General features: G+C 30.4%; 2 protein-coding genes across 3 annotated transcripts; both read right to left on the bottom strand.

Annotated features, from left to right (window-relative positions):
• Positions 1 to 79: 79 nt before the first annotated feature.
• Positions 80 to 5,762, bottom strand: LOC114169819 (Coatomer, alpha subunit). Of its 2 annotated transcripts, XM_028055139.2 has the most exons (4): positions 5,488 to 5,762; positions 4,966 to 5,198; positions 3,659 to 4,153; positions 80 to 3,372 (listed from the first exon to the last, which is right to left on the bottom strand). In XM_028055139.2, exons 2-4 carry the CDS (start codon positions 5,171 to 5,173, stop codon positions 410 to 412), a joined length of 3,666 nt encoding a protein of 1,221 aa, XP_027910940.1. In that variant the 5' UTR covers positions 5,174 to 5,198; positions 5,488 to 5,762; the 3' UTR covers positions 80 to 409. The 2 variants fall into 2 exon arrangements, with proteins under 2 accessions (XP_027910940.1, XP_085524904.1); XM_085668778.1 differs by having other exon boundaries at positions 4,966 to 5,743.
• Positions 5,763 to 7,618: 1,856 nt separating this feature from the next.
• LOC114168819 (uncharacterized) lies at positions 7,619 to 13,805 on the bottom strand. Its single transcript, XM_028053779.2, has 11 exons — positions 13,647 to 13,805; positions 13,470 to 13,561; positions 12,423 to 12,528; positions 12,200 to 12,298; positions 12,040 to 12,105; positions 11,826 to 11,942; positions 10,911 to 10,985; positions 10,320 to 10,422; positions 8,894 to 8,941; positions 8,242 to 8,363; positions 7,619 to 8,125 (listed from the first exon to the last, which is right to left on the bottom strand). Exons 1-11 carry the CDS (start codon positions 13,710 to 13,712, stop codon positions 8,024 to 8,026), a joined length of 996 nt encoding a protein of 331 aa, XP_027909580.1. The 5' UTR covers positions 13,713 to 13,805; the 3' UTR covers positions 7,619 to 8,023.
• Positions 13,806 to 23,791: the final 9,986 nt, after the last annotated feature.

Here is a 23,791-nt window from a genome sequence, read left to right on the forward strand (position 1 = left end):
GGGCAGTTAAAAAATGCAGAAAAATGGAAACATGGTCTATACAGCAAAACAAGTCGTTATTTTAAAAAGTAATCATGAATTACGGTATAAGTGCGTTTATTAAAGCCTCAAAATGTTACTTTTTTCCAACTCAAACTAACAAAATTAATTCAACATAATACAAGAAAACTTCACATGCACGAAAGATTAATAATAGAATTTGTCCCCTTTCTTCTTGTACTTAGACGAGGGGGAAAAATCATAAAGGGAAACCATGGAAAAAAGGAAAGACAGAAATTCACTCAAACAGTAACTTTTGACTACTTCTAGTTTCTACAGAAAAATATATTAATTGATCAATAGGACTCTTATCTGCTGTTGAAAACTGACCTGAAACAAAAATTCATTAACCGCTCCTGATGCAGTGCAATCAACGAATCTGGGAAGGAGAGCAGAGCAATCCAGAAGCGTCCGCCCCTACCACCGAAAGCTCACACACAGCACATAGTATTCCCTCCTGGCTTGGCACAAACCGGGAAGTACAATAGGGGCAAGAGACATCCTTTTGTCCACGATAAATGGGCACATAGGTTGCCCCACAAATTACAAATGGGTTCCGAAAATCATAGTTCAATTGTAAGGCATCAGTCATATTTCTTTCTGCAGCTGCCAGCACTTGCCTTGCGGTCTTTGCTTGGTTTTCAACAGTAGGATTGGTCTCAAGTAACCTCCTGGCAAAGTTAGCTGCTGTGGAAAGGTTCTTTGCCTTGTAGCAGACAGTCATGGCATTCAGCAAAGCTAGCCTCAAGTGAGGCACTTGAAGATTGCAGTGGGTGAAATAAGCGGCAAGCTCTTGCTGGCGTGCAGGACTGTCCTTAATTTCCCTTCTTTTTAGCTCCATCCGCAGCCCCAAAACATACTCTTTCACTATGACAATCAATTCTTTCACATCATCAACCTCCCTCCTTGACTCAACAACAATCAAAGGAATGGTGTGAAGAATATTGACAAAGGTGCGAAGAGCATCGGTAAATTTCCCACCAGTTGTTGACTTGTAACCAGCTTTGAGTTTTTCATCTAATTGAGACAGTTTGAAAGGAAGTGCCGGTGGGCCTCTCACATTTGGACTGGATGACTCAGTCCAACCTCTTTCAACAGCAATTGGTACAACCGGTGCGGATGAAAAGGCACGCAGATAGGAATGGCTGCCTGTATGCAGATCTAGGAACATAGATTTCAAGGGGACAAAGTTCCTTATCCCGAGTTGCCTGTTCAGTAATCTCATCGCAGTATCAAAATTGCCAGCAGCTACATGATCAGCTGCAAGAGATGATCTCTGAATCCATATCTGGCTAACGGCCATCCCAGGTGTTGGGGCCACAAAAGCTGAAGATCGTGAACTGACAGAAACTTTTGGTGTTTCAGCTTCAGGGGGGAGCTCTAAATCTTCCAGGTCCCATCCCCCTTCTTCGTCTTCATCTTCAGCCACTTCTACTTCATCCAAAATAGCAGAAACATCTCCATTTTGTAATGCATCAACATCAACCATGTCAAGTTCCTCGCCCCAATCACCATCAGCAGCCTCATACTCTTCATCATCTGCATCTCTGTCTGTATTGTGAAACCCACCGTCAAATATTCCCCGCATGACCCTGAGAAGGGGCCAATCAGCACCACACAACACAGGTGATGGTGGTATCAGGAGAGATTGCACTTTTCCCTTGGGAACAGATGGAACGTTATCGCCAAGTTCAGCTGCAAGCCTTTCAGCAACATCATGTAGCCCATGCACTGATGCAGTGATGTAAGCAAGAGGCAAATGTCCCACGTTCTCCAAGATCTTGACACGCTCTCTTATGTCACCCATATACAGGGCATTGTGGAACTGGCCCATCACATCATTCTTCACTTCAGCAATTTTCAACATTTTTGAAAGTTTGTCCACGTTACCAGTAATGAGATAAAGGAATGAAAGTCTCTCAAAATTTTTGGTCCTCTGGTATGCATACTCTACTATACCAGAGTTACCTTGTCGAAGAGCTTCTACCCCTAATCGATACCAGTGATCTTTTTCATCAATTGCGGTTGCTGATGCAACAGCAATTTGAATGTTGCCACTCTCCAAAGCCAAATTGAATCTGATTCTCTCATCTTTAACAAAATGGAGGGCAACTTCAGGAAACCCTTTCTGTTGTAGATATGCAATCACAGCCTGCCCACAAAGCTGTGAATTCCTTATCATGTTCATTACATGGTCATATTTTTTCTTCAACAAGGAAAGCTTAAAGATGTATTCTGTTGCATCAACAGTTATAGCTTTGTTTTTCCCATCCCGACCCAAGCAAAAGATGGTGTTTCCAATAACCTTTGTGATATAGATGGGGACATCCAGTGTCTTTATTATTCCACTATCTCCATTGGGGAGGCAGTATTTGATATGATTTAGTGTAGTGTAAATAAAAATGCCATTGTCATCCCAGGCTCCACTTTTTACTCGGATTGTCTCATGAAGGGTGCATTGATGCACAAGCTTCTTGCTAGCAATGACAATCGCATGTTTACTGAGCAGAGCAACATTTTCCATGTCATTAGACCAGACTACATACTTTATAAAAGGGGTCTGAAGATCACCCAGAACAATCCTCTGCTGTAGATCAAATATAAAAACCCTATCCTCCGACCTACATACCAAGTTGCCTGTTCCAGCATAGAATATAGCATCTGCAGCAGTTGGAAGGGCGCTCTTTTTCACGAGCTCATTTTTCAGATTTTTTACAGAAACTTGGTTGCTTCCTTTGTCAAGGACAGCAAATCTATTCCGAGCCACAAAGACTGCAGATCCTCCAACACCTTTCTTTGGATCTTGCATATCTCCCCTACCAAAACTGTCCTTTGTGCTATCTTTGGATATGCAATACAATTCATAAGATCCTCCATCCACGTCTGAACAGAGAAGAATTGCATTTTCAGAAGGACTATAGGAAAGAGTCTTTGGACATTGATTCAGAGTTGAAGAGCCAGGTCGTCTGATTGTAAGTACTTGTGTCTCTCTCTGTGAAGAGAATTCATAGAAACGCAAGAATCGGTCTTTGGTATAGAATAGTGAGTCGCCGCTGACTGCAAAAGCAGGTCTTTCTCTCTCCAACTTAAAGACTATCATGCCACTGTCATGACCAGCTGCCAACAAATTCATTTCAGGATGTGTTGCAAGAATCCAAAACCTATCATGCTCTCTGCGGAAAGTTTGTATTCCAGTCCGCTTTGTGGCATCCCATACTCGAATACTCTTATCCTCAGAATTTGACACAATGATGTCCTGTTTGGCATGGAACATAACACATGAAACATTATTCATGTGCCCTCTCAAAGTATCCACTTCCCATGCCTTAGTGTCTGAAAACAGGTGACAAATATTAGGGACATAGAGAAGGTCAACAAAAATACTATACACTACTTGGTTCGGATAACTAAGCACTAAAAAGTTAATCCATGAAAGTACTGTCCTGTATGAAAGGTATTGCTACCAACAATACAAGAAAGTTCGTCCAAACACTGTTTTGTTAATATTCATAACAATCAGAATAGCATCAGTAAAAAATTTGGAATAGAAAGATTTTGACATTCCTAGGTAGTTACTATTTAGGACAATATAAAGTAATTATATTTGTTTCAGATTTACCATTCATCCTCCAAAGTTTCACTTGTCGGTCATCAGCTCCAGAGACAATCAGAGGCAGTGTAGGATGAAAAGCAGCCCAGTTGACACCCCGATCATGACCTTCCAATACATACTTAACAACTGCATCAACACCTCCAAAAAGATCTGTGTTCATCTGACTCAATCGTAGAATGTCATCTGCAGGAGGCCCAGCCTTCCTTTTGAGAGAACCAATATCCCAAACACGAACAGTCTGATCAAGGGAGGCTGACACAACAATATCCTCTTTTGGATGGAATGTAGCACACATAACATAATGATTGTGCCCAGTTAAAACAGATATACAGGTCCGTGACTGCCAGTTCCAAATGCGAATGGTCTGATCATCACTGGCACTCACAATCCATGGGTTTTCATGATGAAATTGCACAGTGCGGATATAATCAAGGTGTCCCAAAAGAGTGAACAAACACCTATGCATCTTATAGTTCCAAACCTTAATCTTGTAATCATCCCCTGTCCCATGAAAAAAAAATAGTCAAATTGTATAAAGTACAAACCCCTCCCCATTCTACTAAAACAATAATTTATTTTATCAAAGTACATAACACGTCATAATCTTCTCCAGTCCAAGTGACAAATGAAACTTTCAGAAAATCACATTGAACCCCACCATTAGAACAAGATGCCATGCAGCACCGTTTTGTTTTCAAAAGCCAGATTTATACTAGTTATTAATTTGCAGATCCAGAGCATTTCAACTACACTAAAACATATATGCAAATCCCCCCATTCTTACTGCTCATGTTATAATCTTGTTTCATCAATCAGGGGCAAGCAAAGAGATATAAACTAATAAAAGAAGCATTATATATAATGCAGTAAATTCCTCTCCAGCCGGACACCCAAATATGAGTCATCACTCACAATTCTACTTTTATTCGTTTAGCATGGCAGATCTAGACAGAGAGATGCTTCTTACACAAACAAATCTACATAAACCGGCAAGATTTAACCGGATTTTAGTGGAGTTTACGTATCTCCGTAGCAACTAATATTTTGCCACTAATATTTTAGATATGCGCAGACCAATGACAAGAAAGGATACACAACTTACAGATCAGAGAAAAGCAGTATGTGGGGAATTGGAGATAGTAAATTACAGAGAGAAACATAAGGAGGATGTAAACAGTGTCCCCATTCAGATATAGCAGACCAACAACAATGAAGGATATATAACTAACGGATCAGAGTATAATCAGTGTAAGGAGAATTGAAGATAGTAAATTACAGATTCAAAAACATAAGAATGGTTGTGAATAAGGTACCTCCAGAGACAAAGAGGGGCTGAGAATTATGGAAATGAACACCTCTGACCGGGCCATCATGCTCGTCGAATCTGTCAATAAGGGTCCCCATTCGGTAATCCCATAGCTGGATCACGCCACTGTGAAGACTCGCGAGGATCCAGGGTCTCTTGCTGTGGAAACTGAGTCCCTTCACTCTATTACTTTTGGTCTCGAACTTGGTAAGCATCTTCCCTCGATCACAAGCACCGTCTCTGCACGATCCAATCAAATTGATATAAACTCCAGTTTCCAATGCCTCAATAAGAACCCGAAACCCCAATCCCCATTCCGAAACACGAAAAACGTTTCTCTCGCCTCAAATGGAACCAACCTCGGACACTAATTTCATTACAAGATATAGTAATTAACAATTAACATTGCCCCCACAGATTCTCACTGATTCCGACTAATCAGAACGAAAATCGAATCTCATTTTTCGGAATTACCATTACTCGGTGGATTCGTAATGCAACGCGGAATTGAAAAGTGGAGCGAATTTACCTCAGATCTGATTACAACAAAGAGATCAAGTTCACCGACAGAAGACTGATGATAAGCATGTATGAGAGATGAGGGAGAACGAGAATATTCACTTCTCTTTTCAGATGAGATCTGGCTATGGTTTTTGGGTATGTTTGTTAATTTACGAAGAAAAAGAATAACGAGAGACACAGAGAAAGTAAGAGAAAGAGAGAGATCGGAATCAAATTTCTATAAGTAGTGTAGCATACCCTTCAGAAGTTTCAAATGCTACATTGTTATTGCATTTCTGCCATCATCATCATTTATTACATATTTATCAACCGTTAATTCCAGGGAATTAATATTTTTTTAATATTTTGCTAAAATAGACTAACTCATCCCACTACAACTGTAATTATATATGTACTTTTTTTTTGTTTTTCTATAATTAATGAAATTGATTATATTTTCTTTTATCTAAAATACATCAGTTTTAGTCTTTTATAAATTGTTATAAAACATTTAAAAGGTCTTAAGAAAAATAGAAACTGTTTTATCTTTAAAAGAAACAAATAGAGTAATTCAAATACAAACTTATCTATGAATTTCAACATTTGTTCTGTTACGACAAGTGTAAATGGTGGTCAATGACAATTTTTTTTCAACTCAAATAAACACTGACTGAAAGTAGAAATTAATTTATTATGAGTGAAAATTCTGAATTATTTGTCTATTAGTTATTTTTTAGCTTAAATTTGAAGCGAAGTGTGGTAGAAACAAGAAAAGTGTTAATTTGACAACGGAATCATGCCCAACAGTTGACGAAAACAAAGGTAGAAGGAGATGGATGTTTCGTTCCTTAGAAGCCACTTGCCAAAATTCTTGTGCAATGCACCATATTTTGAAATCTAAGAGTCATAAATTAAAATAAGTTTGTGGTAATTAGTCTTCTTTTATATTAAAAAAATGTAACATAAATATAATTATGTTTTTAGGAAAAATGTATTAGTAAAAAATATTATAATCATCTCTAGATATATTTCAGGTGCAGTTTCATTAAAAAAAAATGAGTACATTTATGCTGACACGAATGTGTCCACCAAACATTGATATGCATTTGTCATAGCAAATATAGTCTTCAGTGTGGCTTTTCCAACTCATAGAATCATCCAGCTTGATACAACACTCAAATTGTATATAATTAATAAGATGCATGCCAAGATTTAGAACACTTTAATAATAGCGTTCTATTATAAATTCCATATATTTTGAAGAAATATATAGAATACCCTTCTCAGAAAAAACACTCATCTCTTTCACAAATTCAATATTGAATCAACATTAAAAAAATGGAAATATACCAAATAACATCATCTCTGTATAGTTTTCATATTTTTTAATTAATTATTCAAAAAATACATAAAATTGTAAAAATATAAATACACATAAAATAGCATAAACTTTCCTAATAAATTCATAAACATGGTGTTTTGAAAACTCAAATTTAATCATATAATTAAATTATGCTTATACTTCAATTAAGCAAAAATTATCAATCAATAAACCAAAATTTCTACAACAATTATGGTTAACAATATACGAAGAAGGTAAGTAAAAAAATTCAATATACCGTTCTTCATTAGATCACAAAGGACGCCGTAAGGTTGTTTATAGATTAAAGAACATAAAAAAAAAATTGACTATTGTAATTTTAACACTAAATTAATTGATCATTTATCACTTTAAAACTATTTTATTCATTTCAAAAGTCAATTTATCACAATTTTATATTTCAATCAATATCCCTCCTTTCTTAAAAAACTATGATAGTTACGTTCGTATTAAACACTTATTATACTAATTCTTGAATTATTTATGATTGGATATAAATTTTAAATTTAAGCCCCTTATATAACCTACCATTGTTTGTCCATTTGTCCACTCACGTGAATTTGATCTAAATCCTCCGTAATTCTTTAGAAAAACTGCATGCTAAAAATTCTTAAAATACACTTTTCATTAATAATAATGTTATATATTTATGTTTCAAATTTCATTGTCTCAAAAACGAATTGCAACTCACTCTAGGTGCATATCCTCAAGTTGACAATAAATAACCATATGCAAGTGCCTAAGGTTATAGAAACAAAAACTAACTAAAAAGAAAACATTAACAAAATTGAAACCACAAAATGGATTAATACTTATGTTAATAAACAATTAAATATTTAATTAATTGTTTAACCGTCCTTAAGACACTTAGCAAGAAAGACTTACAATTTTGCCAATTTCCAATATTACAATAAATATGTATATTTTGTTCCAAATTTTGCCTCAGGAGATATTACTTAACCTTGTACCTGAATATGAAAGTAGACAGATACTATTCTGAAAGCCAATCTTCCGATGCGTGTGAGTATTGCTACTGATTGAAGATATGTGATTATATTTCCCCGGCTCATTGTATCAGCTTAATCTGCTCCACAAATAATAAATCACTTCCAGCATCATGCAGAATATTACTTTAGCTTATGACATTCTAACTGCAAGGCCAATTCAGGTTTTGAAGAAAATGCTATTGTGGTTTCCCCTGAAGCGCTTGAACAATCTCCTCTGTTCTTTTTTCAATGCCTCTCAGGTACTCTGTGAGAATGCGCTGTCGGTAAGAGCCTCCCTCCTTTGGTTTTTAGCAGTGAGTAAAAAGAACAAAGACAAATCAAAGAACAACATCAGTTAAGTAGAGGACGGAAAATAAACAATAACCGTACGAATGAAAACAATGCTCTGTCTCACAGTTCGAATCAAAACGCGTTCAATTCGTTTCTTTAAGACAGCGAAGAGCTCTTCTGCTGAAATATTCCCCGCACCAATTGTCAATCCATTGATCAAAATATTGTTCCATTCTTGTTCAGGAGCTGCAAGGGATAAACAATGTTTGATCATTGAAACATGCTATGTATCAGTAGTTGGAGATAAAAGACGTGACAGTATTAATCTTGAATAGATAAACAGAAATAAAGATAAACCACCGATCAGTAGTATTACAAACTGAAGTTTTACTAATTAGGTTTGCCAAAATCCCTTTCATATAAGCTAGTTTCCATGATTCTGGATCAGATTCACAAGATGTATTGGTTTTAAGATAATGTTATTTCATCCAATAAGAAATTATATTTACGATAAAAAAAGAAACATCATTTCAAATGCCATTTTTTTGCTATTAAACCAAGTGAAATGAACAATCAATAAAAGATATTTCTGGAAAAAAGAAATCAAAAACCACATAAAACATTTAATTAAAGAGGATAAAAAAAACAAGTGAAATTAAACCCAAACTCGAAAATTACGAAGCGACTCTTTGTTGAGAAGCAGGGACAGAACTCTGATATCAAATTTACAATTGAATGCTTTTCTACGACATAAAAAATTCGGATAACTAAGACACCTTGGATTATGGTTTCAAGGAACTGCTCGTCCTTTAACACTTCCTTCCCTGCAAAAAGAACACAGCAACCTTCCAAATTAGACATAAAAGCCCCACATTTCTGGTAACCCACACGGATATGTTGACAAGGAAGAATTCAACAAGATGACGAGATTTCAAGATGAAACTGATATTTTGCACGAGATACATTATAGTGATCAAATAGCAGCTCAATGGCTGCAATAACAAAAAATAAATCTCACTACGTGGGAGCCATCCCAATGCATCGGTAAACCTGATCCTAGTTCCTAAATGAATCAGTCCAACCAAACACTCGTCATATATTTTCATTGTTAAATTCTTCGAGTAAGAGATCAAATTTTACAAAGATATAATTTACCATGAAATTTCTCTGAAAAAATTCCTCCAATATCTTTCTTTATCTTCGTCCTCCCACCTCCTCGTGAACTAAAAACCATGCAATCTAATCTACGCACAGGTGTCATAGTAGCCTTTCTTGTATGTGTCCAACCTACCTTAACCAATTTTTGTCATCTTTTCCTCAATCGGGGCCACACAAATACCACCTTGTATACAATCATTTTGCATATTCTTCTGTCTTGTTTAGCTGGAAATGCATTCTTATTTATGCCATTCTCATTTTTTCCCTTGTCCCTTTAAAACCCAACATTCACTACCATATAGTATAACCAGATGCATAGCAATACTATAGAATGTCTTAAATTTTGATAGATACTTTGAGATCACAAATAACTCGTGATGCTTTTCTCCCTTTTAGACATCCCTTTTCCATCCTAAAGGTGACATTCTTATTAATTTTCCCATCATTTTGCAATGTTGATCCTAGATATTTAAACTTGGAAACTTGTATTACTTTTGTCTTATATTCTTCTTGCCTTTTGTTAAATTTGTAATATACTCTTCGATAACATGAACCAACCAAACGCTATCTCCTTCTTCTGTTCCCTCTAGGACCTCACAATTAACAGTCAATACGCTTATTTTTATCCCATCCCTTTCTTCATTCAGGGAAGAGTTTTCAGAATGGCCATTCAGATCTAAAATAAACAAAAATTGTAGCACTTAGAAAGATCATATACAAACAAGAGAAGAAAAAAAAAGAGAACTAAAATTCAACCATGATCATGTTAAAAGAAAAAATAAGCATTTAATTAAGTTTGACCATTGCAAGTAGAATGAAAATTCCTGCATTTAACTTAATTTATTCAAGTTACTTTGCCCACCTTTTCTATTTCTCTATATCTTGTCCATCGAAGTGAATGTACTCATAAATTTAGAATACAAAAATAATTAAATAAAAATAAACAGCGAACTAACACACTAATTGGTGTCATTATTTCACAAGCAAATACTCATCTCATTGGAAATAAACTTTCTGAATAAAATACATGAACAACAAACATACCTTTAATGGCATAACTACGTTTTGAGAGAACTTTGGAAGCATAGAGCTGCAACACCTTTTGCAACATAGCCTCGAGCCCAGGCTTATCACCATCTTCCTTTGCCTGCTCATTATAGGCATGATAAACAAACAAACAATTTGTTATATGTAATATTGCAGCGGAAAAAAGGGGGAAAAGTATGAATCACATACAAAATACACATCAACCAAACATAACAATTCTTTGCAAATATCTTAAACGATATCCTACTAGAGCAGGAAGCTAAGTAGAAATCTGAGCTATACACCAAAAGAATGCACACAAAACAGAAATTCTTGTGAAATATAAGCAGTTTAATATCCAAAATTAGTAAGCCTTACCAATCATCCCAATTGTTGATACCGCATACACTTGGTATCTTTTTATTACATTTGTTCAGGGTCACTTGGTACATTTTTTGACATATAAGTAACCACAGCAAGTTTTCAGAATAAGTACAGCACAGACAGTGAGGATTGGACAAACGTTTGTTACTAGAGTAGAAGGTTTTTTTGAGTATTGACAACTGAAAAAGTTAAATAAAAAGCAGTAAAAGAAAAAAACAGACTTACTTGTCGTAGCTGTGCATTAACTTCAGCGAGGAAGCCTTCATCCAGTTGTCCTTCTTGTTCCCTTTGACTTATTTCCTAATGATTGGGAGTTAAAATTTATATTTATAGTGGATTTTCTGAAAAAAATTTCAAATAACCAAAACAATCTACTAGCAAATGGAATAGCTTACCAAAATGCAAGCTCCTCTTTAGAAATTATGAGGGAAGAAACCCAGAAACAATAATAAATATCACAATTTAGCATACATCTTGTTTACTTTTTGATTCCGAAATCAATATATGGTGCTCATCTCAGTTAAGCTTGATTTAACAAGGGAGTAGACGAATACATGGAGTCTTTTCAGATAAATTTATTTATCATTTCTACAAGAAAAAAATGACATGAAAAAATGAAAGAGTTTCTCCATAAACTAAAATTAACTCGGGCATAGGTTAATTTGTGAAAGTTCTCCAAATTCAAAATATGATTTTAATTTATACATAAGTTAATTTTAATTTATGAACAAGTTTTTTTTTTTATTCTCCCTCAAGTTATTATGGAGAAGTTTATCCAAACATGCATATAGACAATTATTTACACATCACCTAGTTAATTATTGTCATCAGTCATTTGGTCTCCAAATTATAATCAAATTCAGTTTTTACAAGACCTGAAGGTGAATGAAAGACTCAAGACACAATGCGAATAATGTTGGGTTTTACGATGAAGGTAGGCAGTCCGAAATCCTTGCAACAACTAAAAAGCAAATACGCCAATTAAGCTTAATGTTAACACATGACATGAATTGTGTATTGTGGCCTGCTTTACCACATACGGAACTGAGAGGGGCACATGGGGATAGTATAAAATTTATGAGAAAGCTCTTCCAGTTAAGTAGGTTAGTCTTGCTAAAATCAACGAGAAACAGAGCACACCTTTTCCATCAATGTTACGGCCTGAGGATCTCTAGGAGGCCATGGAATCTCTCCTTCCTCATCAATCACAGGTTTTAGTACTCCCTTCAACACATCGGTAGAAGACTCTATCTTCTCCTGCAAAGCATGCACATGATAACAAAATTACTGTCAGAAGAAGCTAAAAGATAACCAAATAACGGTTTAACAATGTTCAGTCAAGAGAGAGGGTTACATTAGTCTTATGCACCACACAATCCACCACACTCATGACCGACGCAGCCAATTCTTCATAATCTTTCTGTATAGCAACAATAAAAACAAAAAATAGTGTAATGAAAGAAAGAACTCTACAAAGACTACCACAGAAATATTTTGGAAAATTAGTAGTGTACTTTATCATCCTCAGACTTGCAAGTATCAGTCCTTGCAGCAAGTCGAACCCAAAAGCTAGGATTGAAAGCAAGAATATTTTCAACAACAAGTTGCTGAAGCTGTTTGCCAATAAGGAAAACAACAAGGATGCCGTTAAAAGTGTTATCTAAAACCAATCAATAAAAATATTAAATGAGTCTGAATCAGAATTTAGCAATAAAAGTTGCTTAGAATGAATCTTACTTCGCGAGGATTAGCTTCTCTGAGTGTATCTATGAGCCTATCAATTTCAACTGTCTTCTTAAAAGCATCCTCGGGTTCTTGATTGGCTGCACATATGAAAGTTCTCCTGTTTTTAGATCCAAACACGCCATTTCACAATTCTGACTCTTAATAGCTTAATCACACACTAGAATATATTATAGTAAAATATAATTAGAATACAACATTAGGAGTGAAAATAAACCTTCACGTTACATCATACAATTAGGGGTAGACAAAAATTTTGAACTGCACTGAGTTGGGTGATAATTAAATTAATGTGAAAAAAATATCATATAGGAATGAGACCGAATTGAAAAACAAAAATGAGTAAATCGGTCTAAACTGTTTCTAAATTTGGTGAACTTTATTTGAGATATTTGAACTGAGTGTTTCTTAAACCAAACTGAAGTATTTTTTTAATCTAAACTGAAATGCATTTTAAAATAATATTTTTCAACTTCAAGTCAACACTTTTAATACAAGTACACTTCATACTAATTGAATTGAATTGTGCCCAAAACAGTTAATTACACCAAGGAACATGTTTTAGATAAAATACTCAAAATATTGCAAATCTACTAATTTGCTACTACTAAATCCAAAAACTGCAGGCTTTTAAGGTTACCAAATCTGACATTTTTTCTAAAACTCTTTACGCAGTCTCTGCACTTCTGGGTGTAGCAACAGGTTTAAATATGAAGTAATGACCAAGATAATTCATCATGAAGTTGAACTGCATTGCTATATATAGTCAACGACTTTGACTTTTTCAAATAGACATAATTTATTCATCTCGTTTAATGTTTTGATATTGCTTATCTTGCTTTATTGTTTGATATTGTACAATTAAACACAACAACTAAAACAATTCAATATGTAAAATTATAAACAGCTTAGTTTTTTAAAGTTTAATCTAGTGCAGTTCTTAGAAGTTCAATTCAATCCACTTTTTTTTACTACAGATAGATATAATAGTTATTGAACAATAATCACTGATCAGTGACAACGAACACGAATAGCTACTACCTCCTCTTTCTGCAACTCGAATTCCAAGGAAATGGCGTGAGCCTCAAGCTTAACGCATGGTTCCGGAGTTTCCAATCTTGCAGAAGTGCACCCTACAGATACGACGATTTAACGATAAGCACATAGAGGTTAAACTAAATAGAGTAAATACATCAACACGAATTTGAAAAAAAGTACCTTAGGGCTAGGAAAAGGAGAAAGCATAGAAGAAGAAGCGGAGACACAAAATGCGTGTATTCTCATTCTCAGAACGATAGATAGCTACTTCAATGGCGGGAGAGAGAGACACCTCTCGAGGGACGCTTAAAGTTTTACGCATCCAAATAACAACCATATACTCACTACCTGTCCAAATTTTTTATTTTTAAAATTTAATTTTTTTATTGTCCATACAAAAATAATTCGTAGGCCCAAAAATTGCTTTTGTGGTCAAGGAAATATGGGCCATGAGAAGCAAACCCAAAAGGGTAGCAATGGAATTATAAAAAGGTTAGGGGTGCAGGAAGAAAAACCCCAGAAGCAATAGTCGAGCGCTTTCAGAAGCCCACGAAGTTAGTTTGACGTAGGCCCACTCTGATGAATAACATTGCAGGCCCATTGTTGCCAGCGTTGATTATCATTATACGCAGACTTCAAAATATACAAAATCAAGACAAAAAAAACAATTAATTATTGTATTTTTAACTCTCTTTTCTCAAAACATCTGTGTGTTCTACACTTAAAGTACCAAAAACAAGTTTTCCATTTAAACATAGACACTCTTTTGCATGAATTTATCATCGTTTTGATTCAACTCATTTGTTTTATGAATTATTTGACTTAATCCTAAACCAAAAAGCTTACTTTAAATACAAAATCATGTTACATAATTTTTTTTTCAAAAAATAATAATAAAAGCAGTATGATAATCTAAAATTCAATTTGAATTTGTTTAAAAAAATATACTAAATCTATCTTGCAATTCGAACATGTCTAATTTAACTTTTAAATCAAATCAGATTAAAAGGTATATTTATTTTAGGAATAAATATGTTTTTGTCCTTAACTTTAATTTTAAGTGAATTTTAGAATTAATTCATTTCGAAATTTTGACCAATTTAGTCATTCATCTTTCGAAATACGTGAATTTAGTTCTTTTAATCAAATTTTGTTAGGTTTATTTGATGTTTCATATGCATTTCAAGTTGTATTTGAGTTATTTATACTGTTGACACATTTTCACTTTAATATTAAGTCAAATACTATTATGAAACGCGCTTAAAATACCAAATAAAATTAACAAAATTTGATTAAAATGACTAAATCCACGTATTTCAAATCATGAAAAACTAAATTGGTCAAAAATTTTGAGATAGACTAATTTCAAAATTTATTGAAAATAAAGGACAAAAACACATTTAATCCTTTGTTTTAACACTATTTACATTTTCACATATACCTTTATTTATCTATATATATCGTCTATATATATGAGTAATGAATTCAAGATATTTTTTATTTTGAACTTAAATTCGTTAAATAATATTATCGAGATTAGAAAAGCATTTATGAAAATTAAGAGAAAAAAGCACATTTTAAATTGCATTTGATGTCATTTTCTAAATTATATGAGACAATTAGACATATCATAACATTATATTATTTAATAAAATTCAGAAAATTTTAAACCATACATAAGTTGCTGTTTACACAGATACTGATGACGATAGGAAGAAGAAATTCTTAAGGTCAGTGAAACATGTTGCCACATTACATTAAAACGTTCCATAAGATCGTGTAACCGTGAAATTTGCAAGTCGTGGAGCAAATTCGACGAGGGCCAAGCTGCTTCCCAATATGCAAACGTATTCAAAAACATTTATAGGGTTCTTGTTTCACTCATCCAATGAATCACATGCATGATGAAGAAAAAATCTATTGAGTAAAATAGATAATGAAAATGGAATGACGGATTAAAATTTTATGGATATCCAATCCGAATCAAATTTATTTTTTAATATTAATAAATTTGTTGTTCAATTTTAAATTTCATTTTTGGTATAATATATTTTTTAAATTTAATAAAAAACTATATAAATTATAATCTATTATTAAAATTATACATGCCAACAATCTACATTCGACTGATCCAATAAATTAAACGGTCGAATATAAATTTTGAAATATTAATTTAAATTATACTAAATTAATCAAAGTTCTAAATCTCGCCTACTCGGTCGATGTTTATATCTATTATCCACACATTAAGTAAATGCTAGATTAGATATTTCTTTCAACACATTTTTATTAAAATTGTATTTTTTTATAATAATATTTGAAAAAAAAATCGGGTATGTTAAAATTTGTTGATAAATTAATAAAAAAAAAGTTATATAATATTTTGTTTCAAATTAACTTATGAAAGCTAATATAGCTCAAGTTAATGAAAAAACTAACTTTAGATTATGTTTTTTTATATATAATTTTAAAGTTTCTCTTGGAACAAATATTTCATAATATGTAAAAATATATTGAAAACAAGAAAACAAGTTAAATTATATTTCAATTAATTTACAAAATTTTATATAGGGAAATTATATAAATAGTTCAAACATAGAGGAATAGAAATATATATATATATATATATATATATATATATATATATATATATATATATATATATATATATATATATATATATTAAACATTCCTTTAAGTATCTATTTTGATCTTGAAGATTTAATGCAAACTTAATTCAAACATAGACTTATAAAGTTTTAAGAATTATATTATAATATGAAATATTAAGTGTCATATAATTACAATACGTAATATTACGAGAGTCGAGAATATAAGGATTGAGAATGAAAATATGTAAAAATTGTAAAAATACGAGAGATATAAAAGATATGTTACAAGATATACTTGTTATTTTATTTTATTAATATTTATTTTCTTTCTAAATATACATACATACATATATATATATATATATATATATATATATATATATATATATATATATATATATATATATATATATATATATATATACACTTAACTAACTTAATATGAGTTTATGTCTATCAATTTTTCGTAAATTTTATCAAAAATAAATTATTAAATAACAACTAATTTAAATAATAAAATAATTAGTTAAATAATAAAATAATTAGTATTGACTAAATTAAACACTATTTTGTAAAATAGTTTCCATTATTAATACAAATCTATAATTAGTTTTATGAATTACGGTCTAAATTAATTTGTAACTATCAATATGTTATCTACTTTCTAATTCTCTTAATCTTTAATCAATTAATAAGTAGTTAAAAATCTTTGCACCTCTCAAGTAATTATTACCATAATATCTTTATCATGTACCATCCAATTTTTATGTGTCCCTGGTTGATTTTTCTTTTCACCAGAATTCCTTAAAATTCATTCTCATCCTATCCCAAATCCATCTTCCAAAAAAACAAAGCCTTAAACAAAGTTGTCCTAATAAATTATAATATTTAGTTCAATCATGTCCAAACCAATAACATACAACAGGATAACTTAATTCTTCAGTATTAAAGTTTTGGTTTCTATCTTAAGTATAAAAACGATTATACCGCGAGATAAAACTCAAAACTAAAATCTCACGAGATATTTTGGAAAAAGACATGATAGTTTAACTTTTTTTTTTTAACTTATCACTTTAATTACCATTAAATTATCATACCACATCATTAAAAAGAATTAAAATAAATAATTTAATAATAATTAAAATAATAAATTAAGTGAATAAAAAAAATGAGTTAAAATATATTTTTTTTGAAAAATATTTGAAAAAAAGTTTGATGACACTACACTGTAGGTGGTTGAAAAAGTGATCCATGTGAGGAATCAAAGAGAAATATTCGTTTGTTATCTTGTGCCGACCTTTTTCTTCTTCCAAACCTGCATATCTCCTTTAATATCATGTTTCAAAGATTCTGAAATTGGACGATGAGTTCATATTGTTTACTGATTTTTATTATTATTTTTATTTCAATGTTAAAAATATATTGTATTAATATTTTAAATATTTTTTAATATATTTTAAAATATTAAAATTAAAAATAATTAATGTATTATAGAAAAACAATAAAAAAATCTAAATTCCAAGATGATAGACATGAACTTTGCATATCGAAAAAAGTGTTTTCTGTCGTTTACTTTGCCGACTTAGTTTATATAATTACTTTCCCATTTTGATTCTTCCACTTCTCAGATTTGCTTAATTCTGCGTCTTCATTTGGTCAATTATTGTAGCACTCAAGAGGAGCAAATTCTGCAACAACCACTCTTAATTATTTTTAAAAGCGAAACAAAGCAGCAACAAATACGAAGAAGCAATAAATACCAAAAGGTAAGTTTATGAGTAACTTATTCTTCAAAATCGCCACTTAAATTGTGTTGGATTTAATATCGGTTAAGATTTCGATTTGCTTTTAAATTTAGGACAATAATATTTTAATTTATTTTTTATCTATTTTTAATTTATTATTTTAATCATTTTTAAATTATTTATTTTAATTTTTTTAGTAATGTGATGCAGTGATTTAATAGTGACTAGAATGATAAATTAAAATTGAGTAAAAAAATAATTAAAATAATATTATCTTCAAACTAGTGCGATAACGTCTGTGTGCATGTATTTTTTAAATATACGTGACATTATATTAGTAAGTGATGATAATGTAATGTTATTAAGTTAATATATAAAATAAAATTATATTTATTAAAAATAAAGTGAAATATATCAAAAAAAAAAAATGAGAGAATAACGGTTAATAAATAGAAAAAAAAATTAAGAATAGAGATCGACAATTGTATAAAAAAAAATTGTAAAAGTAGCAGTTAATTTTTAAAAGTTTAATAAATAATTATATCTATAACTATATATAAAGGAGATTCCTTCTTTTGTGTCCACATTTCATAATTTCAACTTTACCCTTTATAATTTAATTATTTATTAAATTTTAAAAAATTAACAGTTACTTCTACAAGTTTTTATAAAACTATTTACTTATTTCCTTAATTTTTTCTCCTACTATTCATCAAGAGTTATTTTCTCATATTTTGTCCATACACTTTACTTTATTTTTTATAAATATATTTTTATTTTGTTTATTAACTTAATAACATTACAATATCATCAATTATTGATATAATTCAAAAAATGCGTACACAGTGATCGAAGGCGTATCGCGATCGACGCTTCTTATACGTTGCTTCGACTGCTGTGTACATCCCCAGCCAATAAGAGGAGTGGGTACCATACTCGCTAAGAGGGGATAACAGCGGCTCCGCGCCCCCTAACTACTTAAGACCTTAAAGAGGTGGTTGACGTTCGTAAGGCATAGATCGCTGATTCTCTTAATTTAATTCTTTTAAACTACGCGATAGACTAAGAATCCCTCTATTTTAATAGTAAGATTTTTTTTCGACTATTGGCACCTATATAGAATAGAAAGAAGGAGTTGTCACCCCTCGTCAAAGTACGCCCAAAGACTTTTCTTAAATTCCTTTAAGCAGAGAGAGACCTTTTTCAGTGAGGGGTCGTAGGCCAGTCTTTCAATAATTTCCGAGGAGTGTCAGCCATTTTTTAAGTTCTTTATAGGTTCACGAACACGACCCGACAATCGTAGACCCTTCCTCTAGTTAGTGACTTGGCTCCCTTCCTTCTAGTCACTGCTAGTAGGATAACATACATATATTAGTCCCTTCTCTTCCTTCTCCTTTTGCTTTCTTTCTGTCCTCTAGTTTTAAAAAATAAAATTGATATTTTAAAATGTAGACAAAAAAATTATACATTTAATAATTCCTTTACACTGTACAAATATTATTGTTAAAGAAGAAATAGGGTAACATGTTATGAGAATTACATGTGTGTTCAATTGTCTTTCAGAGCAGAAGAAAATAACAAATTATGACATTACCTGATTTTTTTCATCTCTTTAAATAAAAAAATTGATTAATGACAAAATATTATGTTATCCTTAATTCAATTATAGTTAATAGTAAAATATCATTTACTTATTATTGAATTTTATAACTATTACAATGATTTTATTATCACGATAATTTTCTATAAATTAATGACGTTAATTATCACTAATCTAATATTATATAATTATCATAATAATGCACTTATCCCAAATTTTTACATTGTTTATCACTATTATAAAATATGTAAATATATTATATTTTTATTACTTTCTATTAAAGTATTTTTTAATTTATTTATTTAATAACTTAAAATAAATCTAACTCAACCAAATATTATTTTTAAATTTGTTTAATATCAAGAATAATTTTGATAATCATGTTTCTCTTTTTATTAAAAACTTAATATTTAATTTATCATATCAATCGAATCATTATAATGTTCATAAATTTTATTTTTAAATTTACTGCATTCACCCTCAACAACATAAAATGTTAAGAATAAGTTATCAAAAATAATTTTTATTTTATTTTATTTTCATGGTTAAATATGTTTTTACTCAATAAATTTTATAATAAAATAAATGAATTTGATTTTCTTTTATTTTAATGCATTTAAATTTTTTTGGATATATTAAATATTATTTAAAGTTGATATTTAAATTATAATGTCTAAACAATTCAAACATCAATCTAAAACATATTTGACTTAAAAAATTTAATGCAATTGAGTTAAAATAACTATTATTTATTAACTTTTTATGTTTTGAGAGAATTTGTATTAAAATTTGGGACAAAGATATGTTATAATTTTTTTATCAAAGTATAAACTAAAAACATATTCGATCTTTATTCTTCTATATAAAATTAATTTATAACATTAAAATTGTTCTAAGTTAAAGAATTGATTTGATTTTTAATCCATATTGATATGAAATCTGCAATATATTTTGTTTATTGGTTAAATCTATTTGGTGAATGAGATACAGATGATTTATGGAGCGTAAAATTGTGTTAAGTTAGGCTTCAAAATAAAATAATTCAAAAGAATCTTTTAAATTATTATTATTATAGTTGATCTTATTGTTCAAAGTTTAATAAGTTTGTACAATTTAATTTGGATTAAATATCTTTATGGTCCTTCAACTTTAGTAAAAATTTAAATTAGTTTATTTTCTAAATCATGAATTAATTTAGTTCCTTAATTTTGTAAATGTGTGGGTTTAGTTATTTTAACCAAATTTTATAATTTTATTAAGTTGTTTATTTGACGTTTTAAACATATTTCATTATAGTATTTTAGGTTTTTTACACCGTTTAACATATATTTACTTTAATATTAGTTGAAAAATACGTTTGAAACATAAAATAAATTTGAAAAAAGTTGTTTTAAAGGACTAAAATGGTTCAAAATTATCGAGAGATGCTAATATCAATTTTGACTAAAAATTGAAAAATTAAAAACATATTTAACCTATTTAATTTAAATGATAATTGTGTCGTGTAAGCATAACAAATTAAGAAATATTAAAATGTCACCTTATATTCTTGATGGGATCATTTAATTTCAGAAACGATATTGTATCTTGTGATTAAGAAAATCTCAGATACTGACTTAATGGTTTTTTGGTTTCGTTTAAGTTTTGATACTTAATTGGAATTTTCATTTTCGTCTCCGAGTTCTTGAATAAGTGATGGAACACATTTAAACTATAAATACACCTCCATCCTATATTAATAAAAATTTAAATAATAACTAAATAATTATAGACTAATAAAATGCTAAGACCGTCTACAGTAGGATTCATACAAATAAAAATTTCAATGATATAAATATATCAAAATTTTATAATATACTATTTATTTATGTTTACTTAAATTTCAAATTCGATTGAGTTTTTATTAAAAATAATTATTTAGTACTGAAAAATTTTATATATTTTATTTTAGTATTTGACATTTCATTTTATGTGATACGATTATTATTTTGTCTCATCAATTTATATAAAACTACATATTTTTTAATAAATAGTCAAAATAAATATGACCTTCATAAAAAATATATATAAAAATTTAAAATGTTTGATAAACAAAAAATTAATAAAATATAAAACAAAAATATACAAGTTTTTCAAAATTTTAAAATTTTATATAAATCACCTTATTTAGGAACAAATTTTAATCTATAACAATATATAAATAAAGAAATTTTTTATTTTATGTTCATATTTCATAATATCAATTTTATTATTTTAAAATTAATGATTACTTTTACATATTTTTTATAAATTATTTATTTTTTACTTTTTTATTCATTAATAATTAATTTCTCTATTTATCTTATTTTAATTTTAATAAATATAAATTATTTTATATATTAATTTAATAATATTATAATATTATTATTTATTAAAATAATATCATTTATATTTAAAAAATCATACACACATATAATTATATAAACAAATTTATTTCTTATAACAATAAACAAATTTCCATCTTTGTCAAACTAAAATTCCTATTGTGCACGCAACATCGGCACACTTTTCAATAGAAGATAAGTAAGAAAAGTCTAACATTTCTGTTATATAAGAAAATAAAAATGCATATTTTATTATATTATAATTGTTTTTTGGTAATGTTAGCTGGGAATGACACCAGCATTTTGAATGAAAATATTGATTTTGAAAGTGGGGGCCGATATCTCATAAAAGCGCTTTTTTATATTGAAAAAGCTCCTTTTTTAAGGCATGGTGCATCGCAATTATTGATGGTTTGGAATATCACAATATGGACAAGAAAAACGTGAGTTTACATTACGACATTACTTTTCAATGCATTGTTTGAGACATTATGATTGAAAACTGATATTTCAATTTCGGATTCAGAACCAGTTTTTGGAAACACTGTGTTTTGGGCTTCTCTGGCTCTGCCTCTATGTTTCGTCAAATCTTATCATATTTTGCATTTTCACATGCAAGAACACCAAAATTATCTAAAGATATATTCAAAAAAATGATAAACTAATTTTGATTCATAAAGAAAATATTTCACTATCATATGCTATTTTTAAATTTTTTTTCTGACAGATTGAGCGGTATCAATATTTACTTTGTGTTTTAGTATTTTCTAAGTAAAACTAGCACCAGACCCGTGCATACGCACGGGATTTTTTTTCTGCTTTGTGAAATATTTTAATATATATTTTAGTCATTAATTAATACTTTGTCAGATATATTTTAATATATATTTTAATCAGTAATAATTACATGGTTAGATATTTTGAGGTGCAGTTTTATATTTTGCGATAGGTTTCGTAAGATTTTGAGGTGCAGTTTTATATTTTGCGATGGTCAGATATTATTGAAAAAGGCATAGGTTTCATAAGATTTTTTTCGTTCTTTGGTCGGCTGGTTCTTTGGTGGTTGAAGATGTCGTCTTGCTGTAGATACAGCTTCAAGAACTTGTTCCAGAACTCCATCTGCTTGCTAACTCCTGGTGACGTAAGTAATCAGTGAGTTTTGCGATTGATATGCGTTATGAATATTGTTTATATATATGTTTTTGCGTACCTTTTCTTGCTTTGATGTATTCTTTCGTTGTCTTTTTAATGGTTTTGATAATGACATTAATGCTTAGTTTGGTTAATTTTTCTGACATGCATGTTGTATATGGGTTTGTTGTTGCATGTTTGGGCATTGCAGGGCTTTGGGGATTTTGAAGAAGGTTTTATGGTTGAATGGGGTAAGCAGTTGGTTATTGGAACGAACTATTTCACCGATCCAATGGGAAATGTTATGAACTTTGAGTTCGAGAACGATTTGATTAGTAAGGGGATTTTTCGAGTTCCATATGTTTTTGAAGATTTCTACGAACTGGAAGACTTGCATTATATATGTACCTTGTTTTGTGGTGATCGATATTTCCGAATCAGAATTTTTGACACAAACTGGACTGAGATCGAATATCCTGGTTTAGGTAATAGTTACATTGCAGAGGAAGATTTAGTGTGGTCCAGGTTCTTGTCTTCATTTCGGGTGAAGTTAGGTCCCACAGAGGTTAACTTTCCAAGCTCATTAATTTCTTTTTTCTTGTTGTATATCTTTATTCCAATCTAATATTTAATTTTTTTCGGAATGCAGTCTATGATTTGCTTGGATGCATATTTTCATTTATTCTGGGAGAAGAAATTAATATATGGTGAAGAGATGCAGTTCATAGATCCGTGTTATAAAAGTTTTAAGTTTAAGTTTGATGTGAAACCAAATGGTACAACTATTTTTCGTGGTGGTATTGGAAAGATGTTTAAGTACTACAATTTGAAAGATGAAGTGTACTTGCATCTGAATTATGTTTCGAAGAATGTT

This window comes from Vigna unguiculata, chromosome 11 (assembly GCF_037176805.1).
Source record: "Vigna unguiculata cultivar grain cowpea cultivar isolate G323 ecotype 2 chromosome 11, ASM3717680v1, whole genome shotgun sequence".
Lineage (NCBI taxonomy): Eukaryota > Viridiplantae > Streptophyta > Magnoliopsida > Fabales > Fabaceae > Vigna > Vigna unguiculata.

What these genes read in the sequence shown, in the direction of transcription:
- LOC114168819 (XM_028053779.2), bottom strand. Translation starts at nt 13,712, where the DNA reads ATGAGAATACACGCATTTTGTGTCTCCGCTTCTTCTTCTATGCTTTCT. An exon ending in GCAAGTCTGAGGATGATAAA is followed by an intron (nt 12,106 to 12,199) that starts GTACACTACTAA and finishes GTTGCTATACAG; the next exon opens with AAAGATTATGAAGAATTGGC. An exon ending in TTAATGCACAGCTACGACAA is followed by an intron (nt 10,423 to 10,910) that starts GTAAGTCTGTTT and finishes TATAATGAGCAG; the next exon opens with GCAAAGGAAGATGGTGATAA.
- LOC114169819 (XM_028055139.2), bottom strand. Translation starts at nt 5,173, where the DNA reads ATGCTTACCAAGTTCGAGACCAAAAGTAATAGAGTGAAGGGACTCAGT. An exon ending in GCCCCTCTTTGTCTCTGGAG is followed by an intron (nt 4,154 to 4,965) that starts GTACCTTATTCA and finishes TTCATGGGACAG; the next exon opens with GGGATGATTACAAGATTAAG. An exon ending in GAAACTTTGGAGGATGAATG is followed by an intron (nt 3,373 to 3,658) that starts GTAAATCTGAAA and finishes ACCTGTTTTCAG; the next exon opens with ACACTAAGGCATGGGAAGTG.